The following is a 27057-nucleotide window of genomic DNA, read 5'->3' on the forward strand; positions in this document are numbered from 1 at the left end:
AATAATAATAATATATTTATACCCCATACCCCACCCATCTGGCTGGGTTTCCCCAGCTACTCTGGGCAGCTTCCAACAAAGTATTAAAATACAGTGGTCTGTTAAACATTAAAAGCTTCCCTAAACAGGGCTGCCTTCAGATGTCTTCTAAAAGTCTGGTAGTTGTTCTTCTCTTTGACATCTGGTGGGAGGGCGTTCTGCAGGGCGGGTGCCACCACCGATAAGGCCCTCTGCCTGGTTCCCTGTAACTTGGCTTCTCGCAGTGAGGGAACCGCCAGAAGGCCCTCAGCGCTGGACCTCAGTGTCCGGGTAGAAGGATGGGGGTGGAGACGCTCCTTCAGGTATACTGGACTGAGGCCGTTTAGGGCTTTTAAAGGTCAGCACCAACACTTTGAATTGTGCTCGGAAACGTACTGGGAGCCAATGTAGATCTTTCACAACCGGTGTTATATGGTCTCGGCGGCCGCTCCCAGTCACTATTCTAGCTGCTGCATTCTGGATTAGTTGTAGTTTCCGGGTCACCTTCAAAGGTATTATTATCATCATTAAACTGTGTATTAAAGTAGAAACATGAAGAGTTGTAGCCAGCACTGCACAAATGGAGTTCCACTCATGCAAAAGGTCTTGCCTTGACTTACTTATTCCCACCAAATCAGTTCCAGATGGTCCTGCAACACTCTGGAGCAGCTTTTGAGGATGCACAAGAAGCTGCAGGGGGAAGAAGAGTACATGGAATTCCATTTTGGAAGTAGAGGCCTGTTGTATGAGTGGAACAGCAATGTTGGATGCAAACTAAAGTCTTTGTTATGTACAGAATTGAATAGGATCCAAAATGCAGCAGTCTGGTCCTAGAACAATCAGATTCAGAATGCAGCAGTCTGATTGGTCCTAGAACAATAGGATCCAGAATGCAGCAGTCTGATTGGTCCACAGGAGCCACCCAATCCAGCTCCAGGTGGAAGTGAATCAAGAACCTGATTGGCCTACAGGAGAATCCCAGAATTCGCCAATCATGTGGGCCCATTGTGTAAATAATGTATATAAAGCAGACATTTTGGAGGAATTTCCATTCCTCACTACTATGAGCTGAATAAAGAGCATGAAATCCACACTCGACTCCAAGTATATTTCAGTCTTCCTAATGTTTCTTTGGGGTGTTGCTATTTCCTTCTAATTTGTGAATAAGTAGCACCCTGTCAGTTACATAACTGGCTGTTGAAAGGTGGTTGTTGCTGCTATAATGATAGCCACATCCCAAGTTTTCAAAGGGCCCTGAGCTAAAAAGTGTTGCCTAAACCATTTGTGGTTCAATAACCTTTCGTGCCTTTGTCTCAGATGGTGTTCTTGGAGCATAATTACAGTTGCAGGAAAACATTTTCTATGACTTGCCATGAGGGGTGTGCAATTTTAGTGTGCATGTTTTAAAAAAACATTTATAGAGAACTACAGTAAAAATCATAACAAGAGTCTATGTCAAGACAGAGGTTGAACTGGAAGATGGAAGGAAATCCACTTAATAGTCTGTTTTCCATTAATTCCCTACTCACCACCCAGTCCCCATACATTAAAATAGGAAACATTGACACAACCATCAGTATATAATTTCTGACTCTTCCCATAACCTCATAAATAAATGTTCAGATATTCAAACTGGCTCTATGAACCAATCTCTTATTTAAAAAACAACATTTTGAAGAACGCTTTCTCTCCCTTAGAACATCAGAACATAAGCAATGGAAGCAAATCTGTAAAATTCCAAAGAAAAATGAAACAGGAATGGGATCACCTCAATCAGCCATAGGAATTTAAACTGGATGTTCAAACTCTGTCCCATTTCCAATGGATCCTCCACAGGGTCCAAGTTGGCATCATTTACTCAAAAGCAGAGACAGGTGTGCTGGGACTGAGAGAAAGAAAGCAACTCCCTCCCCAGAGGGCAATTTGACTTATGACATCTGTGCCATACAAATACAATCAGGTTCTCATTTCATTATGAGAAAATAATTCATTTTTATTTCTGCTTTCAAGTGTCTTTATTATTTTAGCCATCTAAACCATAGGTAAAGGTAAAGGGACCCCTGACCATTAGGTCCAGTAGTGGCCGACTCTGGGGTTGCGGCGCTGATCTCGCTTTATTGGCTGAGGGAGCCAGCGTACAGTTTCCAGGTCGTGTGGCCAGCATGACTAAGCCTCTTCTGGTGAACCAGAGCAGCGCACGGAAACACCGTTTACCTTCCCCCCGGAGCAGTACCTATTTATCTATTTGCACTTTGACGTGCTTTTGAACTGCTAGGTTGGCAGGAGCAGGGACCGAGCAAAGGGAGCTCACCCCGTTGCGGGGATTCGAACCGCCGACCTTCTGATCAGCAAGTCCTAGGCTCTGTGGTTTAACCCACAGCATCACCCGCAGCCAAGGCAAAAGCCTACAGCACACAATATTCCCAGGCGGTCTCCCATCCAAGTACTAACCAGGCTTGACCCTGCTTAGCTTCCGAGATCAGACAAGATCAGGCGTGTTCAGGGTAGTATGGCCGTAGACATCTAAACCATACTTTGATAATAAATACTCACAATATAAAAAGGAAGAAAAGGAGGACAAAGAAACAAATAATAACAAACTACATCAAAAAGAAAAATGTTACATAGATAATTATCATATCTGTTTAACAATATAGCTAAATTATATCTATTCTTATTCCCCAAATACATGTCATTCCATGCTATTGGGCAATAGAGGAGCATGGCTTCTAATTCTTGCATTAAATGAAGCCATTGCATGCACTTTCTGGGTGTGCATGTAATTGAAAGGCATCATTAAGAGCTGGATCCTGGCATCCTTTACATGCTAAACAGGAAAGGCCAAGGGCAAGATTGGCTTGTGCATATCCTGATTTATTAAGGGTAAGTAACAGTTTCAAAACACCTCTCTTGGGTAGTTTTGAGTTATACATTATACAATATACATGAGGTTACCAGTAATTGCTGTATTGATTACAGTCCTGTGGAGAACCAGTGACCTCCAAAACTCTCTGGAAAATTCTAGAAGCAGATTCACCCCATGGAGTGATTGGGAGGTGGCTGCCTCTCTGTGTGGTTGCTGTTGTCATGTAATCAGCTTTCTCAGAAGGTCTGTTGTGCATGCCAACCACATTTGCAATGTGTTCTTTTTCATCTATCCAACATTAACTCCATATGCCTGGGACGCGGGTGGCACTGTGGTCCAAACCACTGATCCTCTTGGGCTTGGTGATTGGAAGATCAGCAGTTTGAATCCACGCAATGGGGTGAGCTCCTGTTGCTCTGTCCCAGCCCCTGCCAACCTAGAAGTTTGAAAGCATACCAGCGCAAGTAGATAAATAGGTACCACTGAGACGAGAAGGTAAACAGTGTTTCCTTGTGCTCTGGCACTTGTCCTCTCTGCACCAGTAGCAGTTTAGTTATGCAGGCTACTTGACCCAGAAAGCTTTCTGTAGGCAAAAGAAGGCTCCCTCGGCCTGAAAAGCGAGATGAGTGCTGCACCCCACAGTCATCTTTGACTGGTCCAGGGGTCCTTTACCTTTACCTATTAACTCCATATGATTATGGTCTGAAAAATAATGTGCCTCATGCCACCCAGATGAGCTTTGAATCAGCTACCTGCAGATTGAGCATTGCACTCTTATCTGCTGTACTAAATGATCTGTTACACGTTGACTAATCTTTTGTTGAACTGAGACTGCAGTCCTATGCCACTTGCCTTGAAAGGTGCCACATGGAAGTCAGTGGAAATACCTTCTGAGAAGTTTGCGTAAGATGATATTGGGAGTTGGGCAAGACTGAACCAATGATATCAATTAGAGAGGATGTTTCTGTTCCTTCCAGGAACGTGTTGTACTTGGTGAAGTGTGGCAACCTATTTAAGCCACACTATCTGCCAATTCATTCTCCAGTATATGATATAGGTTAAAGCTCATATTCTTTAATCCAGCTTTGTGGAGCCCAGTCTTGTACTCTACGCAGAAAGATGGATTTGCTTCCATGCACATCAAGGATGTGCCTCTTCATAATGGGGGCAGGATTGGTCCAAGCCCTTGTTACTTCAGGAATATTTATGAAAAGAAGAACTGTACACCCAGAAGCTACTATGGATGTTGTAAGCCACCTATCTGTTATTCTTTTGTTTGCTTAACTCAAGGCATTTATGGTTATTAGTGCTGCTTAATTGTGCTATATTCCACATACCTGAAATTTGATTTTTATGGAATGCTGGGATTGCCGGGGGCAAGGAAATGATGATGATGGTGATGATGATGATGACAATGATTTTGAAGTATGTACCCTGCCCTCTTAATGCATCATTGCTCAGGGCAGCGTGCAGCATCTTTTTTTGTTTTTTGTTTTTTAAGCATTCCCAAAGTAGCTCCCCACATCTGCTTCGCGTAACCCCAGCACTCTTTGGGCTTCATTTAGGTATCAGCAGTAGCAAGTTTAGCATCTTGCCTATGCATTATTATTGCTCAGCAGCATGAAGAAAAATCATTAAGTGGTTCACAAAGACCTTCAGCATTTTTCAAGTGGTCCAAGAGGATTGGGTGGAGTTAGGGAACCATTGCTATTAAAGATGTAGTCTTCTGTGGGAAAGAAGTGTCCAGGAGTTTTACACTCCCAGCCAAACCTTGCCTTTTCTTTTCTCCCTTTCCGCCAAGGGTGAAATGATTTCCTTCAGAGGATATCCCAGTGAGACATATGAAGTGGTGACAGATGATGGGTATATCCTGAGTATTAACAGAATTCCTCATGGGAAAAGAAATAACTGGGAATCAGGTGAGTTTTTTGAGGTATTTATTATGTATACATGGAAATACTGTGAGGACTTTAAAAATTATTTAAAAAATGATAAGTTTTTGCTTTGGAATTTGTTTACTTATTGCAAGAAAACCTCAACAATCTGTTTGGTTGGGGTGATTATTAATATGATTTTATTAATTATATGTTTTGGTCCTATTTTTTCTATAAAATTCCAAAAAAGGCCATAGATTAGGTTAAACACATTTTAGTCCTTTCTTGAGCTATTAGGTACTCTGCATGGAGAATATGGAGGTATGCTATTGGGTGACAGAGAAAAGTCAGAACTGCTTTGCCTTTGTCTTCTTTTTTAATTTTTTTAAAATTAATTTTCACATTTAAACATTAGCATCATATAAACCATAAGAAACAACTTCAATAAAAATAAAAATAGAAAATAAAACATCTTCACACCATATTAAATCCATATTTTGGGATTACTCAGATCGCTTGACTTCCCTCCATTTCCTCTCCTAGTTCTTTTATAATATCTTATATTATACATGTCTATAATTTATTAAATTTATTAAAATTTCCAATTTTAAACATTCTTAATATTACAAATGTTTTTAAAAGCCTGCTATTGTATTAAGTTCTTTTACAATGTCTTTGTAAATATGCAGTAAACATTTCCCATTCTTTTTTATATTTGTGGTCTTCTTGATTTCTTAGACTTCCTTCCAGTTCATTTAGCTATTTCAGCATATTCCATTAATTTAAATTGCCAATCTTCTAACAGAATGAAAAACATATTATTACAAATAATACATAAAGACCAAACAGGATTTCTGCCAGGAAGACATATGAAAGAATATATAAGGACTATAATAGATATTTTTGAATATCTGGTAGTAAGAAATGAAAAACAAGCAGCAATTATGTTTGTAGATATGGAAAAAGCATTTGATAATGTTTCCTGGACCTTTATGTTAATGTCCTGGAAGAAATGAACTTTGGAGAAACATCTAAAAGAGGAATAGAAGCCATATATTCAGAACAGCAAGCGAGATTAATAATTAATAATGTAACTGCAGATGAGTGTGAAATAACAAAAGGGACAAGACAGGTGAAATATACTCAGAGTCGCAAAGTGATTTCATGCTCTTTATTCAGCTCATAGTGGTGAGGAGGAATGAATGAATGTCCCCTCACAGTATCTGCTTTATATACATTATTTACACAATGGGCTGCACATGATTGGCTAATTCCGGAATTCTACTGTAAGCCAATCAGGTTGTGGATTCACTTCTATCTGGAGCAGGATTGGGTGGTTCCTGCCAACCAATCAAACTGCTGCATTGTTCCAGGACCAATCAGACTGCTGCATTCTGAATCCTATTGTTCTAGGACTAATCAGACTGCTGCAATTTGGATCCTATTGTTCTAGGACCAATCAGACTGCTTCAGTTTGGATCCTATTGTTCTCAGTACATAACACCCCTCCCCTCTAAGTTCCAGTCCTGCCCGGGAGGTCGCATTCATAGTCCTCAAGGTATGCCGGCGGCCTACGTGTGCGTTGCGGCCTGTGGTGTTCCCTGGTCCGGGCCCCAGGTTCTGGCTCATGTTCCAAGGATGCTGGCTGTGATGGGGTTGTTTGGTCTGGTGCAACCGGCTCGCTCAGTCGTGGTTCTGGTTCTGGTGTCCTTTCGGCCTCACGGGTCCTCTCTGTATTTACTGATTCTGCCTCTCCTGCTGGCCCCTCCTGCTCTATGGGCCTCACTGTCCCGCTGTTCCCTTGGGACTCCTCTGACCTGTCCTCCTCCTGGGTTTCTCCCGGGAATCGTCGCCGTATCTGGTCGCAGTGGCGGCGCCAGCATTGCCCCCCATCCGTTAGCACCTCGTACGACACTGGGCCAGTGACCCTGGTGACTGTGGCGGGTACCCATGCCGGGCCTGCCCCAAAATTCTTTGCGTACACTGGGTCCTGGGCCTCGAAGGTCCGGGGGTTCCTGCCTTCCCCCACGACTACCTCATCCTGAGCTCTATCGGGGTGAAGGCGGTCCAATCTGATTGCAAGGCGCCGACCCATTAGTAGTTCCGCGGGGCTCCGGCCAGTCGTTGAGCTGGGGGTGCTGTGCTGTGCTAGAAGGAATGTGGCAAGGCGGTACTCCCAGTCCCCTTGCGTCATGCGGCGGAGGGTGTCCTTGGTGGTCCGCACCATGCGTTCTGCTTGGCCATTGGTGGCAGGGTGGAACGGCGCTGAACGGATGTGGCGGATGGAGTTCTGTGCTGTGAAGGTTTGGAATTCTCCTGACGTAAATGCAGTCCCGTTGTCTGAGACGAGAGTGTCAGGGAGCCCGTGGGTTGCAAACAGCCTGCGTAGTACCCGGATGGCTGCGGACGTGGAAGTGGACGGTACCAGTGCGACCTCCAGCCATTTGGTGTAGGAGTCCACCACTATGAAGAATGTTTTTCCCTGAAAGGGGCCAGCGAAATCCACATGCAGGCGTGACCATGGTGCTCGGGCGGACTCCCAGGACTGGACTGGGGCCCTTGGGGGATCTGGGCGGGATTCTTGGCAGGCCTGGCAGTGTTTGACCCAAGCCTCTATCTCTCCATCGATCCCCGGCCACCACACATAACTCCTGGCAAGGGCCTTCATTCTTACTACCCCTGGATGTGTCTCGTGTAGGGCTGTGAGGACCCTTTTGTGGAGGGGCTGGGGAACAACGACTCTGCTTCCCCATAACAGGCACCCCTTGTGGGCCGACAGTTCATGTTTGCGGGTTGTGTAGCCGGCGAATTCTGGCCCGGGGCTGCTGCAGGGCCATCCCCTCCACACCCAGTCCAGGACCCGGGAGATGACCCTATCTTTCTTGGAATGGTGTGCAACTTCTTGTGCCTGAATGGGGCGGTCAGGAAGCAGCTCCAGGCTCATAACCTCTTGTGCAGGTGCTGGGTCAGGGCCTGTTTCCGGTAGTGGTAGCCTGCTGAGGGCGTCCGCATGGCCCATTGCCTTCCCCGGGCGGTGAATCAGTGCATACTGGTAGCTGGCAAGGAAAATTGACCACCTGAGGACGCAAGGAGACAGCACTTGGGGGGTCTGCTTTTCGGGGGCAAACAAGCCAAGCAACGGCTTGTGGTCAGTCACCACGGTGAAGGGCCGCCCGTACAAGAAATCATGGAATTTTTTTACTCCCTTCACGATTGCCAGACCCTCCTTGTCAATTTGCGAGTAGTTCCGCTCGGTTGCGTTGAGTGTCTGGGAAAAGTACGCCACCGGTACCTCTCTTCCATCCGGGAGTTGGTGCCCCAGGACAGCGCCAATGCCATAGGGTGAGGCATCGCATGCTAGCACCACTGGCAGCCTCTCGTCGAAGTGTGCCAAGACAGAGTTTGAGACAAGCAAGTCCTTGACTGCCTGGAATGCAGCCTCCTGGCGCTGGCCCCACACCCAAGGGGCCCGCTTGTCCAGGAGTCTGTGTAGGGGCTCCGCTACCGCCGCCTTGTGGGGAAGGAAGGAATGGTAAAAGTTCAATAGTCCCAAGAAGGCCTGAAGTTCAGTCTTGCTCTTGGGCGCTGGGGCATCACAAATGGCCCGTACCTTGTCCCCCGTCGGGTGGACCCCTTCTGCGTCCACCATACATCCCAGAAAGTCCACCTGAGGCACTCCTAGTAGACATTTTTCTCGCTTCACCTTGAGACCCGCCGTCTGGAAACGGTGCAGAACGGTGCGGAGGCGGTCCTCAAACTCCTCTGGTGTGGGCCCGGCAATCAACACATCATCGAAGAAGGGGGTGACGCCAGGAATCCCTTTAAGGAGAGAGTCCATTAGATTCTGGAATATGCCTGGTGCCACGCTGACCCCGAATTGCAGCCGCTTTACCCTGAACGCTCCTCTGTGCGTCACAATCGTCTGTGCCTCTGCTGTGGCCTCATCTACTGGCAGCTGTTGATATGCTTGGGCCAAGTCCAGCTTGCCAAAAATTTTCGACCCAGCCAGGGTGGCAAGGACATGGCTGACCACTGGCACTGGGTATGCGTGGGCCGTGAGGGCCTTGTTTATGGTACATTTGTAGTCTGCGCAGATGCGGACCGAACCATTAGGCTTGACGGGTGTGACGATTGGCGTTTCCCAGGGGGCATTAGGCACCGGCTCCAGCACTCCTTGCTCCACGAGTCGGTCCAATTCCTCGTCTATACGGGGTTTCAAGGCGAACGGGACCCGGCGGGCCTTGAGCCTGACCGGTCGTACTGCGGGGTCAAGCTGTAGCGCAATGGGGGGGCCCGTATACTGTCCCAATTTTCCGTCGAAAACCCCTGGAAATTCCTTGCATATGGCGTCCACGTCCACTTGTAAGCTAGTGTGGTTCACCCCGGTGACAGCTAGCCCCAGTGGTCCAAACCATGCCAATCCCAGTAAGCTAATGTAGGGGCCCTTGACCACAAGCAAGTCCAGTTGTCGCGTCCGCCCTCGGTATTGCACCCTGAAGGTCCCCACCCCCATTGTGGGGACCTTACGTTTCTGGAAGTCCCGTAGGGTGAATGGGGCCGGCCTGAGTTTGGGACCCCCAGTAGGACACAGTTTCCTTAAGGTCTTTGCCGAGATTATGGATAGAGTTGAACCCGTGTCAAGCTCCATGCGGCATGGGGCCCCCTCTATCTGTACCTCTACATAAATTTTCTCTACGTTGGGGTGGGGCAACTGGTATACCTGGCAGTCCGTGAGCTCCGTCGAGTTGCCTTGGTGCGTTGGGCCCCGGGACCTGGGGCTCTTGGGTTGGTCATCTGATGCCTGGTGTCGGGTGGGCCGAGCCCGACACACCCGGGCGATGTGTCCCGATTTTCTGCACTGCCTGCACTCTGCGTTGCGGAAACGGCAGGTCCTCCTCTCGTGACTCTCCCCGCAGCTTGCGCAGTTTCCTCCTTCTCGTCGAGGCAGCTGTGGTCTGTGCGCTGCTTGAGTGCGCTGCTGTACTCGGTGCACCTCCTCCCTGTCAGATCCTGAGTCGTCGGTGAGGTCTTCATGGTGGACCCTCGGTTGGGATGGCAGGCTCGGCCGTGCCTCTTGCGTCGACCTCTCGGCAGCTTCCGTTGCCAGGGCCTCCTCCAGAGCGACGTGGAACGTTAGGTCCTTCTTAGCGTAGAGGCGTCGTTGCAGCTTCTCATCCTTCAGGCCACCGACGAGACGGTCACGAAGCATGTTCTCCAGCTCTGAGAAGTTGCAGAACCGGGCGGCTTGGCGGAGAGAGGTCACAAACCCAGTTATGGTTTCCCCAGGGGCTTGTCGCTTTGCGTAGAAGGCATTTCGACGAGCCACCACTGAGGGCTGCGGCGAAAAGTGCCCCTTCAGCTGTTCCATTATTGTTTTGTATGGAACAGTAGCGACGTCTTCAGGCGCAAGGAGAGCCCGGGCGATTTCAAACGTCTCCTCTCCGCAGACGCTGAAGAATATCGCCCTCTTCTTGGCATCTTCTTCGTCGGTGACCCCTTTGGCTTCTAGGAGGAAGGTGAAACGGGAGGCGTACGCTTCCCAGTCTCCAGATGCTGGGTTGAATGGCGAGAAGCTGCTGTTGGCTGCCATTCTGAGTTCCTTGTGTCCCGGAGCTGAAGCCTGGATACACGGTGCGAGGCAGCAGTGCGGCAGGTGGCGGTGCTGCGGTGCTGTGTGTGGCAGTCAGCTCAGCGGGATCCCACCTTCGTCGCCAGTGAAATATACTCAGAGTCGCAAAGTGATTTCATGCTCTTTATTCAGCTCATAGTGGTGAGGAGGAATGAATGAATGTCCCCTCACAGTATCTGCTTTATATACATTATTTACACAATGGGCTGCACATGATTGGCTAATTCCGGAATTCTACTGTAAGCCAATCAGGTTGTGGATTCACTTCTATCTGGAGCAGGATTGGGTGGTTCCTGCCAACCAATCAAACTGCTGCATTGTTCCAGGACCAATCAGACTGCTGCATTCTGAATCCTATTGTTCTAGGACTAATCAGACTGCTGCAATTTGGATCCTATTGTTCTAGGACCAATCAGACTGCTTCAGTTTGGATCCTATTGTTCTCAGTACATAACAACAGGGGTGTCCCCTATCACCTTTATTGTTTATTTTAGTCTTAGAGGTACTGGTGAGAGATATAAGAGCAGATGATGATATTAGAGGAATAACTGTAGGAAATAAGTCTTATAAATTAAAGGCATTGTGGATGAATTAATGCTCATGATAGAAGACCCTGGTCAGAGACGAAGAAGAAGCAGGCACCAGCGGGGTGGGGGGGTGGATCTCCTGAACATAGAAGTGCAAGAAGCTGAAACAAAGAAACAGCTAGAGCAAACAGTTCCGCTGAGGCTGAGTTCAGACTTGGAGGGGGGGGGGGAAGTACAGTCAGCTCTTTTGAGGCGTGCGCCAAAGAGGTTGGAGGTCAAAAGGAAAGCCGTAAAGCTGTCACACTTGATGAACATGATGAATCGGAGTGAATTACCGGAGCTTGTGTTGACTTTGTAAACAGTGTACAATAAGGACCATAAAATCATTAAGCCGTGATTATAAACCAGAAGTCCCTTTGCCTCTGTCTCTAACTCACAAAGAAAGTGATCCCCGACCTGGTGATGACATATTAAATAATGTAAGGATAGAGCTACAGCCCAAGATAGGAAAAGAGGTGGTAAGGAAACACCAAGCTACTTTAAATGAATTCAGATCTGCAGGGCCTGGTGAGCTGCGGCCCAAAATACTTCTGCCTTGCATTTAGAAGATACTCGTTCCAGACTTGAATTCCAGACATGTGAAATTGCTGGCATGCTCTGCGTCCCAAGTTTATAGTTGGTGATACGCACTAGTGGCCAGTGAGGCCGCACATGTGGGGCATCGTTGCTCTCCTGGCTTCTTAACACATCCGTCACTGGTGATTATTGGGAAGGAGAGCAGAGGTGCGAGGTGAGGAGAGCTTGGCCAGGTGAGGATGCATCTTATTGGATGGAGACACTGAAGTTACTTATTGTAACTATGTTTAAAACAAGGAACTAGGCAGAGGGCCTTCTTGGTAGTGGCACCCACCCTGTGGAACGCCCTCCCATCAGATGCCAAGGAAATAAACAACTATATGACTTTCAGAAGACATCTGAAGGCAGCCCTGTTTAGGGAAGTTTTTAATGTCTGATGTTTTATTGTAGTTTTAATTGTGTTGGGAGCCTCCCAATGAGGCTGGGGAAAACCAGCCAGATGGGCTGGGTACAAATTCTTCTTCTTCTTCTTCCTCTTCAGGTCCCAGGCCCGCAGTGTTCTTGCAGCATGGCGTGTTTGGTTCTAGCAGTAACTGGGTGTTTAATATGGACTACAACAGCCTGGGCTTTATATTGGCTGATGCTGGTTATGATGTTTGGCTTGGAAACACCAGAGGTAACACTTGGTCCAGCAAACACATCAACTATACTGAGAAGCATCAAGAATTCTGGCTATTCAGGTAGAGTGAGCTTTCTAAACCTAATTTCTTGTTTCTGGTTCCAGTTTACCATTTGGGGAAAACTTTAATTAGTCACGCTCTTCCTATTGGAGCCATGTTTTTCCACCTCCTCTTATAATATATGATATCGAGGTATAGAAGTACATTTCCAAGTAAGTAAAATTGGTAGTTGTCCCTTTAAACAAACAAACAATTTGTTTGTTCCTGGGGAAAATATGGCCTTGGTGAAATGTGGCCTTGGTGAACTCCATAGAACAGATGATAGCAGATCAGCTTAACTTCAGGTACAATTAGACTTGATCTGGAGAGACTCAATATTGGTCCTTCTGAATCTCTGCTGGAATTTGAAGCTCCTCAGACAGACATGGGTTGGAGGGAAAGCAGAGTCCTCTCCTGCCCACAGCATAAGTACTGTTCCTCCTGAAACTGACTTTTTCAAAATGTTTTTGCTTTCCCCGTTGCAGCCACATGGTTGCTCTTAACTGTCTGGTGGGCATTTTCAGTTTGCAGTGAACAGCTCATAGTGTGGCCCTGCTTGCTAGTGAACAGTGAAAATGGAAATATATAAGGAAGATGAGTCATGGCTTAATTCAGATAACTGTTTCACAAATGTTCATAGACTTGGTGACTTGATGGATCCATGGAGGAGATGATCTCTGATCTGCCAGATCCAAGCCTCTTCTTGTATTGAACTGGTCGGAGAACAGGGCATTTTAGGCTTACACAATGTAGATCCCACTGCATATACGTGTCTGTTAAACATAGGCTGTTCCTTTTTCTTTGCAGTGTTGATGAAATGGCTAAATACGACCTTCCAGCTTCAATAAACTTTGTCCTGAACAAAACTGGTCAGGAAAAAATATTTTATGTTGGTCATTCCGAGGGCACCACAATGGGTAGGTTTGCAAGATTCTTAAACACATGCGGGTAATTCTATTTGCTACATAATTATATGTGCAGTTGCTGTTGTATATTAAATTCAAGAGACATCTTGCTCATGGTACAGTGATGTTCCATGGAACCTATGGACACCTATGGAGAAGCATCTTGAATAACAATCCCTACCTTTGGGTTTCCTGCACTGCGTGGACAGGCAGAGTCGCCAGATCCCAAGCGCCCCCCCCCCGGTCATGTGAAATAACAACTCATGACAACGTGCTATGGGATTAAATTGGCCACAACTTTATTAAATTTCAAATGTGGGTAGACCTTGGCTCAGGCATTGGGCGTTCTCCCTCCCCAGTCCCCAGCTGGGGACCTAGGGAGCATCAGGGTTATCCAGTGTGTGTGTGGGGGGGATGGGCTGGCTCTGGAGAACATATGTTCAAGCAGAGATAGCCGCCCCTGTTACGCCGCCGCCGCAGGGGAGAGCAATAACAACCTTTCGGCGTATGGTCAAAGCCTCCCTTCAGAAACCACCTGCCAATGCAGAGAAATTCCTTTCCGGCCATTTAACAGCGACCTTAACGTAGCAGTGCCCGCATACCTGTGAAGATAAGTTAACCTGCAAAACCTATGAAGAAAAGTTAACCTGCAAAAGAAGACATTAACTGAGGGTGGGTAGGGTGGGAGAAGCTCTGGAGCCAAGTGAGGATTCCTAGGTAAGATCCTCCCTCTATTGTGTGGGCAGGTAGTCCTTCCCCTACCTGGCCTGATCTCCTTGGCAACGCTTCCCCCAGGTGGGATTGGACAACTGACTGAGGTAGGCGGAGACCTCCAGGTATCCCACCTGAGGGAAGGCAAAGCCAAGCCTATGCTGATGGAGCCGCTCCAGATCTAGGGGCTGTGCGCATCCACGCAAAGGGCGCCCCCCCATTTTAAGCAGGGAGCGGTCATTTTCCTCCTTTGTGATATTTCCCATATAGGTGATGATTCAAATTGGTTAAGGGGCTTATAAAAAGTGGTTTGTCTGGACTGAGAAACTGTTAAAATCCTGGATTGCAAACCAGTATCAAGCCTAGTTTGCAGTCAGAGTTTAGGGAACAGTTTCCCAGTCTGGATGTAACAGCAAGCTATAGTTTAACAACCCCGTGATATAATGTGTTAAGGCCCCTGAGACAAGAGGAGAAGAGAACTTGTTGGCTGAACACTCCTTCTTGGTCTCATAAATCATAGTTCTATAACCAAAGCGGTTTGAAAGTCACCTCACCTCTGACTGTCACTTCATGTTTTATTGGTTCTTAGTACAGCCTAGAGTGGCTTGAGAAACCCAGACAGATGGGCAGGGTATAAATAATGAAATTATTATTAATGTTGTTATTAGCTATAGTATGTATTAAGCAAGTGAATTTACAGTTATTACACCACTGAGGAAATATATACAGCATTATAAAGTTTTAAGTAGGTCAGAAACAAGGCAGGGCCTTTTCTGTTGTGATGTGTAGATTATAATACACCGTTTCTAGTAGGGTTGCTACCAGCGGTGGAGTCTGCCTGCCTCCTAGTAGGGTCCTAGGTCAAAATAATCCCAGATCCTGATATTTCAGGGCTCAAACCTGAGACCTAGTGGAGTTGTTATAGGGGTGGCTCTTGGTGGTGTCAGAGAGGTGAACCCCAGGGATGTCATGAAAAATGGCACATTAATCATGGTCTCTGAGAGCATGTCATTCAAATAAAAAGCTACTGTTTGGAAATCAAGACAGAAACCTTAACTGAAGGGGTTGTTCCCAGCTACAGCTGCTCTACGAAGTACTAAAGATTCTTGCTATGAAGAGGTTGAATAAGAGTGGTACTGGAGAAGTCAGTATAAGGTGCATTTTCAGCTCTGCTGAAAGTCTGTAAATTTTGATAATATACACAATTTTGTTATTGGGTTTTTTCAAGACTGCATTGCTAACTCTATTTATTTTTCTCCTCCCCCCCCACCCCACAGCATTCATTGCATTTTCAACCATGCCACACCTAGCCAAGAAAATCAAGATGTTCTTTGCATTGGCACCAGTAGTCACTGTTAAGTATTTGACAAACACGGCTTTGACCAAACTTGCAATGGTTCCTGAACCTAAGCTCAAAGTATGTATTTCAGAAAAAATACTTGTTCAAACAACGGAATGCAAATATTGCCTAATGTAGCTAGTACAGTATTTGGGGATGTCTGTTTCATTTTACCTGAGGCTATTCACAATGCTCTTAGACATCTAAAGAGCTCAAGCTAGCCAATTCTGCAACTTGATAACACAGTGTTGCTTTGGCTGTTCTGTGCCAGGACTATTTTGGGGAAAAAAATGAGGGGCTGGTACTTCTCCCTTGCTGTATGTGTCATGGGTTCCAGTTTCTGCTGTGGGCAGAAAAAGAAAGGTGTTGGTATTCTATACTCATGGATACTGTTTGCATCTGGGGCCCATATTAAAGAATTTGGCGCAATTCTCTACGGTTCCTAATAAAATTGCCATGAGAATCTTGTCAGTATGGTGGCAGATCACACTTGTGGGTAACTTAGTTGCCTTTAAAGCAATAATGCTGAGCCGTTATCATATTTTTCGCCCTATAGGACACACTTCCCCACCCCCAAAAAATGAAGGGGAAATGTGTGTGCATCCTATGGGTCGAATACAGGCTTTCACTGAAGCCTGGAGAGTGAGAGGGGTCAGTGTGCACCGACCCCTTTTGCTCTCCAGGCTTCAGGAAGCTATCCGCAAGCCTTGCAAGCCCGGCGGGAGTTCCCACGGGCTCGCAAGGCTTGTGGGCAGCAGCCTGCAGCCCAAACCATGGGGCGCCCTCTGGAGGGCACCCCGTGCTTCGCGCAGGTGTCCTCAAGCCTTGCGAGCCTGGCGGGAACTCCCGCCCTGAGCTCGGGGGACAGCGGGGAGGCGCAGCGCCACCACCCTGCTGTTCCCCAACCTGGTTTGGAGGCTGCCAGCCCCACAAGCTCGGGGGACAGATATCCACAAGCCTGGGGAGACCGGCGGGACTTCCCGCCAGGGTCCCTAGGCTTGCGGATAGCAGCCTGTTCTGGGGGCTGGGGTCGGGGGAAGCTCGGGCATCCCCCGCCCCAGCCCCCCGCCTAGGGGAAAAATAATTCCCCCCCTTTATTCCCCCCCAAAAAACTAGGTGCGTCCTATGGGTCGGTGTGTCCTATAGGGCAAAAAATACGGTACGTGGGAATGTATTTATTACAGTATTGCTTTCTTTATAGTACAGTAAGCCTATGCTCCAGGGATCTAGTTTAATGGCAAAACCTAGTAGAGTCAAAACCTTTTGGGTTCAATGGCAGGTGGGATTGCCAAAGCCCTTTTTCCTGAAACCCTGCCCCATTTCCACCTCCCTCCCTCCCTCCCTCCCTCCCTCCCTTCCTTTCTTAGTTGCGGACTTACTTCCTTACCAACAAGGAATGGCTGTAAGGGAAGAGAGCCATGCTGATCAAATTACAGGCACATGCGCCCATTTTTAGGGCTCAGAGATACTCACTGATCATGTTGGAGGCTGTTTGCTTGGGTCCCCTGTGTTGTCTATCTCTTCCACCCTGCTGCTTTTAGCTCTGTAATCCATAAAACAACATTGGAGCATGGTCAGTTTTATCCCCATGCTACAGTCACCCTTGGTTGCTATGCTACACTCCTGTCATTTTCAGATTGGAGGACTAGCTACTTCTCGTATTCTTAGCCTAGGTTCAAGTCCGGAGACATGACATTAAATTAAGTCACTAGGCATACAATAGAGCAGTAACAGATAGGTAGCCGTGTTGGTCTGCCATAGTCAAAATAAAAAAATTCCTTCCTGTAGCACCTTAAAGACCAACTAAGTTAGTTCTTGGTATAAGTTTTCGTGTGCATGCACACTTCTTCAGATACCAAGAGCAGTAAGAGACTTTTGCTGAAATTACCGGGTAATTAAATGATTTCTAGCACATCTATTTAGCTCCTGGACATTTGTCAAAATGTCTGCATAACTCATGTGCTTTGTATATTTGGGCTCCTACTGAAATAGTATTCATGTTGTGGGAACCATTATAATCTAGCTTGTTCCTGAACCACTTTAGAAGGACGCCAAAAGTCTAGAAATCAATGAAGATGATAGACTATGCGGAATTACCAAAGCTGACAGGCAAAATCTGAAACCTGAGTGACAAAGCGTTCCAGAGAGATTGGAGTAAATTTATTCAATAAATAGACAGTTATTGTAAACATGTAAAGACACTTGCAAGACTGTGATAAATCTCACAAAGCTCATTGGAAGGAACTTTCTCCTTGTGCTTTAAGACTAAAATAACCAAGAAAAAAAGTGTAGGATTGAGATGGTATAAATGTGTGGAAATATGATGTTGTTATACAAAAACCAGATAACGGAATAGAGGGAAGCCGAGTGGTTCGGTAGAGCTATGAATTAGTAAAAGGAAATAACATGTTATAATAATGTTAAAAATGGAAAATAATAAAAAATATAAAATAAAATAAAGAAACCAATGCCCTTAGAGGCTATGTTTGCATAACTCATGTCTTTTGCATATTTGGGCTCCTACCTAAATAGTGTTCATGTTGTGGGAACCATTACCATGTAGCTTGTTTCTGAACCACTTTGGAAGGTTTCATTCCATTCCATTCCATTTATGCCCCAACCATCTGACTCGGTTGCCCCAGCCACTCTGGGCAGCTTCCAACATATATAAAAACATAACAAAACATTAAACATTTAAAAACTTCACTATATAAGGCTGCATTCAGATGTCTTTTAAAGGTTGTATAGTGACTTATCTCCTTGTCTTGGGGGCTGCAAAACTCCATACCCTTCATCATTTCTCTGGTGAAAATAGGGAACTTTCTGGGATCAAATCAGAAACCAGGATGGCTTCTGTAAATCTGGGATAGCCTATGGAAAATAGGGACACTTGGAAGGTCCAGAGGGTCATTCTGTCTGACTGTGCTTGTGGGATTTGAATGGGTATTCTATCCTATATGTCTGAGCGGAAGATTCTCATAACAGTTTTTTTTTTTTGTAATATTTTGTTTCTACTCGATAGAAGTATCCATAGGAAAAAAGAGAACTGACTAACAAAATAGCATATGTACTAATATTTTTGTTTTGGCAGAAAATGTTTGGAACTAAGCAGTTTTTAGCTCAAGACAGAACAATGAAATGGTGTGCTACTTACTTGTGTAACCGTTTCCCAATGGATTATCTTTGTGGCAGTGTTGTCTTCATCGGAACTGGCTTTAATGTGCTAAACATCAATGCGGTAAGATTTCTAATTACTTAATAGGTGTGTGCTCTAAAAAAAAGGTAGGTGTATGGAGGCTTCTCTGAAGTGATTTCTACTTGTTCCATTCATAACTTAATTACATTCAGACAAAACACAGAAGATACCTGCACATTTTGTCCCATCATTTTGCATCAATGATGGAGAGAGATCTATTTTTTAAAGGAGAGCTCAGATTCTGGACCACTAGTAAAAGCTTGTGTGGGTGCCATGGTGTCTCTTGCACTAGGAGCAGTGACATAATAAGCCTAATAAGCCTCATGGCTGTGCTCAAGTACAGCAGCACACATGTGCAACCACTGCCTATCCTCCCTCAAGGCCTCCCAGCGCATTGACCGGCATCTTCTTGCCTTTGCTGTGGCGTTGTTTAAACAGGGACCACACAGAGTGGGATGGGAAGGAGGGAAACGGACAGAATATGCGTGCACATTCAATCACATAACGACATCTGTGGCATCCAGGAGATTGCAGCCACAGAGATAAGAAAGGAAGAGTCATTCCATTGTCTGGAGAGGTCACTTCCTGGTTTGCATGGAGAAGCTGTTTGCGACTGAGCCCAGTGATGGAAGAGCAGAGCTGTACTGAGGCATTGCTGGGTGTTGAAATTTTGCACCCCTAAGAATTTTGCACCCTGGGCAACTGCCCCACAATATGCCACTCAAGGGAGTGTCTAAATCCCCTTCTTATGTGCAAAGCTAAAGTTCCAGAATACTGTACATTTCCACTGCCTACAAGATATTGGCCGTATAAAGCTTCCTGTAAAAAAAAGCACAAAGACTTCAGTAGACCTCATAGTCTCATGCATATTTCTTCCTAATCTGGGATTTTGTCTCTGGTGTAAGCACTGCATAATGGCTAACTATTTATTTAAGTATTTAGATATCACTATATCAGCAAAATGTATCAAAGCAGTTTACAACAGTAGAAATAAGATTAAAACCATTTCATAAAAGCATAAAAAGTGAAAAACAAGTTAAAATCAGAGATCAGTAACCATAGTGGTGGGTGTACTGGCAGAACAGAGAAGTTTTCAGCAGGCATTTCAAAGTTGGCCTAGAAGGTGCCTGCTGAGTATCTATTGGTAGAGTATTCTGCAGGACTGGGCTGATGATGTTAAAGGCCTAGATTCTCACTGTTGTCAAGTGAGTCTCACCAGATTATCTCAGTTCATGCAAACTAGTAGCATCTCACTAAGCACACTAGTAACATCTCACTACATTTGTGTGGATTTTGCGGGTGATCTTTATGAGGCTGCTTATTTGTCTTTGCCCTTTCTTGCTTCCTTTCCAGCCAATATTCCTCTAAAATTATTCATTATTTACATTCTAAATTTCATCAGGTGGTCACAGGGTGGGATACCATTTTTAAAAAAACAACAACATTTTTTATATGTGCTGTAAGCTGCCCGGAATGAGCGGGAGATAAATAATACAATTATTATTATTATTATTATTATTATTATTATTATTATTATTATTATTATTACAACAATAAATAGCAATCAAAAAACAGGCAATCATTTAATCACACACTTAGGTCCAATATTTGTATAAGGGTTTGTGTGCATATGCTTGCAAAATGGAACTGAACATTTGTGTGCATTGAAAGATGGTGCATATCAGCCCAGGAACATGAAGTGAGAAGCCATAAGTGCACACCAAGGCCAGGTTTGGTACTCAAGCAGCATAGGGTGAATTCATGTCCTGTAGGAGGAACATACACAATGCAATGCCTATTGCATCAATCATTGTTAGTAACCGTACCTGGATTGGTTCTAGTTGTACTGTATGATGAAAAGCATTATACTTAGGCTGTAATCTAACCAGAGAGCCAGTGTGGTGTAGTGGTTAAGAGCGGTAGTCTCGTAATCTGGGGAACCGGGTTCGCCTCTCCGCTCCTCCACATGCAGCTGCTGGGTGACCTTGGGCCAGTCACACTTCTTTGAAGTCTCTCAGCCCCACTCATCTCACAGAGTGTTTGTTGTGGGGGAGGAAGGGAAAGGAGAATGTTAGCCGCTTTGAGACTCCTTTGGGTAGTGATAAAGCAGGATATCAAATCCAAACTACTACTACTACTACTACTACTACTCTTCTTCTTCTTCTTCTTCTTCTTCTTCTTCTTCTTCTTCTTCTTCTTCTTCTTCTTCTTATCTTGTGCAAAGGTACATGGGATGAAGCCTGGTTGAACAGCGTACAATTTGCTTCTTAGTAAATGTGCATAGAATAGCACTGCAAGAAATTTGATATATAAAATGTAAAAAAAATGCAGTTAAGTTCTGGGACAGTTAAAACTGAAATGCCTTGCTCTAAGATAATTTCTGGGGTTTTTTTTGTTTGTTTTTTTTGTAACATCATATTGGGATTAGTAACCAGTTTAGAGCGTCAAGTTGTGTTGTTACTATGTAGACACGGATTCCTGTGTGATATCCCGATGTTGAGCTCTGGTGCACTGCTTTTGTGCAAACAAACCAAATGGAAGGGAAGTGGCTGTTGCAATTTGTGATAAATTAAGCTAATCACTTTGCGCTTTCTTACAGAGTCGAATCGATGTTTATTTATCACACTGTCCAGCTGGGACATCTATCCAGAACATGCTTCACTGGGTTCAGGTAGCACCGAAATCCTTCCGTATCGATTGAAGAATGGGCAATCAGGACAGGCTTTTACAAAGACTTTTAAGAATGAAAATAATAAATATGATTGAAAGAAAAATTCTTAATAACTCCGCCTCTCTTTTTACATATTCCAGAAATATGTTTTGTTTTTATGAGAAAGGATTTAAAGCTGAGAGAGTTTTATTGTGTTTAAATGTTTCCAAACAGGAGTATTTCAAAAGCTACAGATACAATAATATCCCCAATGGATTTGTTTTTATTGTCAAAATAGTCCCTCTGCATGTAGATGGACAAAATACTACATTTCTGTGGTATTTTACTGAATTGTGTCTCAGTGAAGAACCCAGTGCTACTGGAAGCTTTGCCCGCCTGTTTGGCCTCCAACTCCCATCAGCCAGGCCACGCTGCCTTTTGCTGATGGGAGTTGGAGTCCAAAGCATCAGGATGGCTCCAGGCTAGACCGGCACTTTAACTTAGTGTCATCTGAATTATTTGTATAGAAACACAAAGGTGGCTTGCTAAAGCCACACAGTAGAAGCTTGGAGCATCTAGCTAAGATGTCCTTTCTGATCGGATATACATGGTGGAAAAGAAAATGAATAATGGCTTTGGTAGCCCCTCCTCGCTGGACTGTCTTAAACCCATCATGCTAACCTATAGAGCTAAACATGCTGGTTATTTGAGGCTCATATATCCCACAATCAAGTTGTTTCTTCCTAGCCACTGCTTCCCTTGAAGCTGCTCTCTATTTTGGATCAATTGTGTGAAATAATCTTTAGGATGGAGTTGGTGTTTTCTAACTCTGATTCTGTGACTTAGTCTGCATTTCTAGAAACACTTCCCTGGGAATAAGTCCTATTGAATGGATCTGAATAGAAATGATTAGACAGATGTATTTACATTTTAAAGTGGCCTATATCAATTTTGACTGTGTCACAAGTGGGGAACCTTTTCCTTTGTTCCACAGCCCCAATTCTTATCAGGATCAGTTTCACATGCAAAGTTTAACAACAGGGTGGGGCATCCAACCTGTCAATTACCTATTAGAACAATCAAGGATGTCAAAGCTCCTTGCAAGCTGCTCCTTCTGGATTCCAATGCAAACCTCTTCCTGATTCACTTTAGTAACACTTCCAATGCAAACTCCTTCCTTAATCAGGACGAGGTTTGCATGGAATACTGCAGAATTTAAATGAGTGAGATCAGCTGATGGGCAAGTGGGTGTCTTTGTGGGAAAATGTTTGGGTGAGACTGGATCCCCTGGCAGACTAAGTTGGACTGTGGAGTGGAAATTCCTGATCCCCACACAATATTCTGATTTCTGAGCAATGGGATACCTGGGCTACTTATCCAACCACCCAACTTAATCCACCTGCCCAGAGGCAGAGAGGAGAATTCATATTAGATCTGAAGAGAAATTTTCAGCCCAAACCTATGTGTGTTTAATAAAGTTCCCCTAAGTTAGATAAGAGTTGCTTCCAGGTAGGTGTAAAACAGACAACTCATATCTAGTAGGACACATGTCAAACATTCTCAAGATATTAGATACACTGAGGAGACGTAGAAGGTTAAGCAGTACTAAAAAACAGCTCTACTGCTTTCAGATGTCTTTGTATAGCTTTCTTTGTATGTTTACATTAACTTTTGTTCTTCTCACTAAAGATGAAGTTAGACATTATTGCATAGCCTTAATCATTGCATGGTTTTTGACACGTTCAACATCATTGTTTATGCCGGTACCACGGTCTATTCATATCACACACTTCTATATCATCTGCTTTTCCCATTTGGTTTTTCAAAGTATGGCACACCTTTTTTCAGATTGTGAAGGCTGGGAAGTTCAAAGGCTTTGACTGGGGAAGCAAGGAAGCAAACATGGCTCACCACAACCAGGTAGGAATTTATCACAAATTCAGTATTTCTCTCTGTAGGCGTTTATATGAGGGTAGATACTGGGTAGCTTAACATAAATCCATAGACTGAGCATGTATCAAAAGAATCCATCTCCAAGGTGTGAACAATCAGATTAAAAAGAAACTCTTTAGATAGCACATGAGATGTTCTTGTAGTTCTTGTTAGAGATTTAGGGGAGGGGTCTCCCTAAACCCTAGAAATGAAAAAATGCTAGGATTTTGATTAACTGGGATGTGGATTAAAGTACAAGTTGCAGAGCTGTTCCAGACAGAAAATTCCTGACTGGCAGGCTTAGTGAAGACCAAACCTGTTAACATGACAAAAAGTGTTTATGGCCCATTGGGGATAGAAAGCTTTTAGCCTGGGGAATGAGATGTTGCCAAGGTGATAGAGTGTATTTGAGGGGACAGGAAAAGGGTGTTTTTGAGCAAGGGTTGCTGGGATGAAGAAGCAGGTAGAAGAACAGAGACCCATCTTGATCAGGCAGGCTAGAGGCTGCCCACACCACTTCCTCTTGAAATGACCATGCCATAAGATCTGGCCTCCCTCCAGGCAGACTCAAAGCATAAATAGATGAATAAAGCATATTTCTTAAAGCCATGGAAGTGTCCACCATGTCTTCAATTCCCCAAAGGGACAGAAACCCTGTATGGGTGCCTGGGACCCCATGGGCTATAGCCACCACTCAGCAGTGGGAGGAACGGGCACCTGACTTTTGTCACAGTATGCTCACCAAATCAGATCCAAATATCACCTTTGCTTATGTGAAGTCAAAAGCCAATAACTTCAGTTGATACAATAGCAAAAAATGTATCTCAAATGTAAATTTGTTGACAAATCTGCCATATGCCAGGTGTCTATCTTTCCTCCCCTGTCATATAATGAAGATCATCACACCAGTATGTTCTTTCAAATTTATCCCTCTACAGATTAGCTAACTAAGATATGTCTTGTTCTAAGATATGTCTAAATTTCAAGCCATACTTGAAACTTGCCAGAACAGTCTGTCTTGAAACTGCAATCATGTTTCTTCAGTGCTAACAAAACTGGTGCAGTAGGAAGAATCACAGTGATGGCAGTTGGGAATAATGAGTCAAAGACACTGAGCTGGTTTGTAGGTGACGGTAAGCCAAATCAAAGCTTGCCATGAATGCTGGTGTGGAAGAGCTTCCTGAGAGGAGATCTGGCCACTTCACCCTTCCCTTGACTCTCCTGCTGCTGCTCTTCTGCACGCTAATCCGTAGTTTGGTTTAGCAAGTTGCTCAACCCAGGCATGTGGCTTGTATTTTTCAAGACACTGCATGAGTTGTAAATATGAGAACAAACTTTGGTTCCATCTTGTGGTTTGTTTGGAGTGAGGCAAAGCATGAGCCTGGGTTCCTTCTTAATGCTAAAGCAGCAGTAGTGAGACCAGAGAAGGGTCAAAGTGTCTGTGCTTTCCTCTTAGGCAGAGTGCACATTCATGCTCAGTCATAGTTGGGCTTAATGTTACATGAAAACCATCTCATTCCTACAGAACAATCAGTAAATCCAGACAATCAGTGCTGGATTTACAGCCAGGCAGAGCAGCCTGCAGCCCAGGGTCTCGGCCACTTGATATTAAAAACAAACAAACAAACAGGCAGATGTTACTATCTAGGCTCAGTTGGTTAGTAACAGTAAGGACAAGAACAAAGTTCAGGTAGAATCTGAAGTTCATAGAATCACCAAATAACAGAGTTGGGAAGGAGGTCATTGAGTCAAACAATGCAGGAGTTTTTTGCCCAGTATGAGGCTGGAAGCACAACCCTGAGATGTAGATTGACAGGCATTCTGCACAATTTCCTCTTCATGGATGGATTATGTAGTAGATAGGTAGCCGTGTTGGTCTGCCATAGTCAAAATAAAAAGATTCCTTCCAGTAGCACCTTAAAGACCAACTAAGTCTAACTACAGACTGATATCTTCTTTCTTACTAAATGCAAGAACCTGGACATTTTACCCAAGGGTCTTAGAATTAAGAACCCTCTACAATCCACGTATCCCACTGAATATGCAAGAAAACTATGGGAAAAAAAAATAACTTAGTTGGTCTTTAAGGTGCTACTGGAAGGAATCTTTTTATTTTGACTATGGCAGACCAACACGGCTACCTATCTACTACTGGAACCATGGAAGGCACCACATTGAGCCGCATGAAATGGAAGTCCATCAACCTCACCAAGAAACTTGCACAGGTACAGAATGATATCTTCTTTCTTACTAAATGCAAGAACCTGGACATTATACCCAAGGGTCTTAGAATTAAGAACCCTCTACAATCCACGTATCCCACTGAATATGCAAGAAAACTATGAAGAAAAAAAATACACTTAGTTGGTCTTTAAGGTGCTACTGGAAGGAATCTTTTTATTTTGATGATGGATGGATTATGTGTACTTTCTTGCACAACTTCTGATGAATGCCCAGTTGTTACGCACATTAATAGTTCAACATGTGCATTAATGGTACAACCCTCAACTTAGATATGTTTGTGTTTTGCAAGTGTGTGTGTCTGAGCAGGGAGTCTTCGCAGACTGTTTTTAAACTTTTTTTTAATCTTCTCTCTTTAAGTCAACACCGCCTTTCTACAACGTACAATGGATGACTCTTCCAACAGCTGTCTGGAGTGGTGGTAACGACTGGGTTGCAGACTCAAAGGACATGGCCCTCTTACTGCCTCAGATCCCAAACTTAGTTTACCACAAGGATATTCCTGAATGGCAACATCTGGATTTTGTCATAGGCTATGATGCCCCACAGCGCATGTACATAGAGATAATGGATTTAATGCAGACTTATAAGTGAATGTGAAATATTCCTTCAGAACCCATCACTGTCAATCTGTGTTGATGAAAAGCACTACAAGATTTCTTAAGATTCCATTTCTCATATAGGTTCATCACAGTCTCAGTTATAAGAAAGATTTGCTTAGTAACCTTGCCTTTTCTAATTCTGTCAGTGACCATGGGTGTTCCTCCGTTGTTTTAGGAGAAGCTAAGATTCTTTGCTGCTCTTGCTTCATCATGCTGTGTAGCAGATTCTTGTTCTAGCACAGCATGACTATTGAGGGTAGAAAAAGTTCTTGTGGTGATATCCAACTCCTTTCCGATGAGGAACTGGTCCAATTTCAGTTGTTTCCCAGCCTTGGGATCTATCTGCTCTGGGATAGAGTGCTGCCTTTTCTTAGCTCCCTCAGCAGTTTCTGGTCTAATCTCTCTCTCCCTCTTCCTCTCTGCCCCTGAGTTGTGAACTTTAATTTGATTAGTTTCTCTCTAGATTGGAATCCTCCCTTAGTTAGCAGTTGTATTGCTGGAATTTTCTAGTTAGTCTTTCTTATCTCTAATTATTCACTTTGGATAGAGAAAACAGGAGAGAAGCACTAATGACAGAGGAGTCTCTGTTGGGATATGTCACTCCCATATTTCTTAAGAAACTTCACCCTGGAAAGAATTCCCTACCTTCCCCTTCTCTCCCCCACCTCTCTCTCTCCCCTTCAACTCGCAGTGTCTATGACAGCAGTGTCTCACACCAAATGTAACTGACCCGCAGAAAAGATGGGAAACAGAATTGCTATATGTTCGTTTGTTATCCATGAAAACACTTCCATAAAAAAACAACCATTGCTAGGATGTCTATGTGCAGTTTAGTAATCCCTCAGGGAATTAAATCTTTGCCCTCCTCAGAAGGATTTAAATCCATACATCTTTGGAGCCTCGAGGCTCCAAAAATAACAGACTGGCAAATCAAATTACACAAATTGGTGGAGATGGCTCAACTGACTAGTAAACTCAGAGGAAACTCAAAGCAAAAATTTGCGGAAAAATGGGATGGTTATAGAAGATATGTTAAAAAATGCAATAATAGTTTTGACTCCGTGCTAGCATTCGAGTGATAAAGGAACTAAAAGGAGGTGGATAACAATTAAGGATTTATTATGTTTTCAGAATGTATTAGAAAAATTATATAGAAAGGTTTACTGTTTTGTGTACATTCAAATGTAAGATAAAATATATGCAAAGGGACTTGACAGGAAGTCAAAGTTGAAGAAAAGATTTTGGAAGATAAACGGGGGAAAATATTTACTT

General features: G+C 44.4%; 1 protein-coding gene across 1 annotated transcript; it reads left to right on the forward strand.

Annotated features, from left to right (window-relative positions):
- The first annotated feature begins 3862 nt into the window (after window positions 1-3862).
- LOC309532148 (putative lysosomal acid lipase/cholesteryl ester hydrolase) lies at window positions 3863-25803 on the forward strand. The gene is made up of 9 exons (XM_082222157.1): window positions 3863-4132; window positions 4686-4803; window positions 12032-12230; window positions 13017-13126; window positions 15103-15242; window positions 18256-18402; window positions 20960-21031; window positions 22859-22930; window positions 25544-25803. Exons 1-9 carry the CDS (start codon window positions 4004-4006, stop codon window positions 25775-25777), a joined length of 1221 nt encoding a protein of 406 aa, XP_082078283.1. The 5' UTR covers window positions 3863-4003; the 3' UTR covers window positions 25778-25803.
- The last annotated feature ends 1254 nt before the right edge of the window (window positions 25804-27057 follow it).

Source organism: Podarcis vaucheri (genome assembly GCF_965113315.1).
Source record: "Podarcis vaucheri genome assembly, chromosome: 5".
Taxonomy (NCBI): Eukaryota; Metazoa; Chordata; class Lepidosauria; order Squamata; family Lacertidae; genus Podarcis; species Podarcis vaucheri.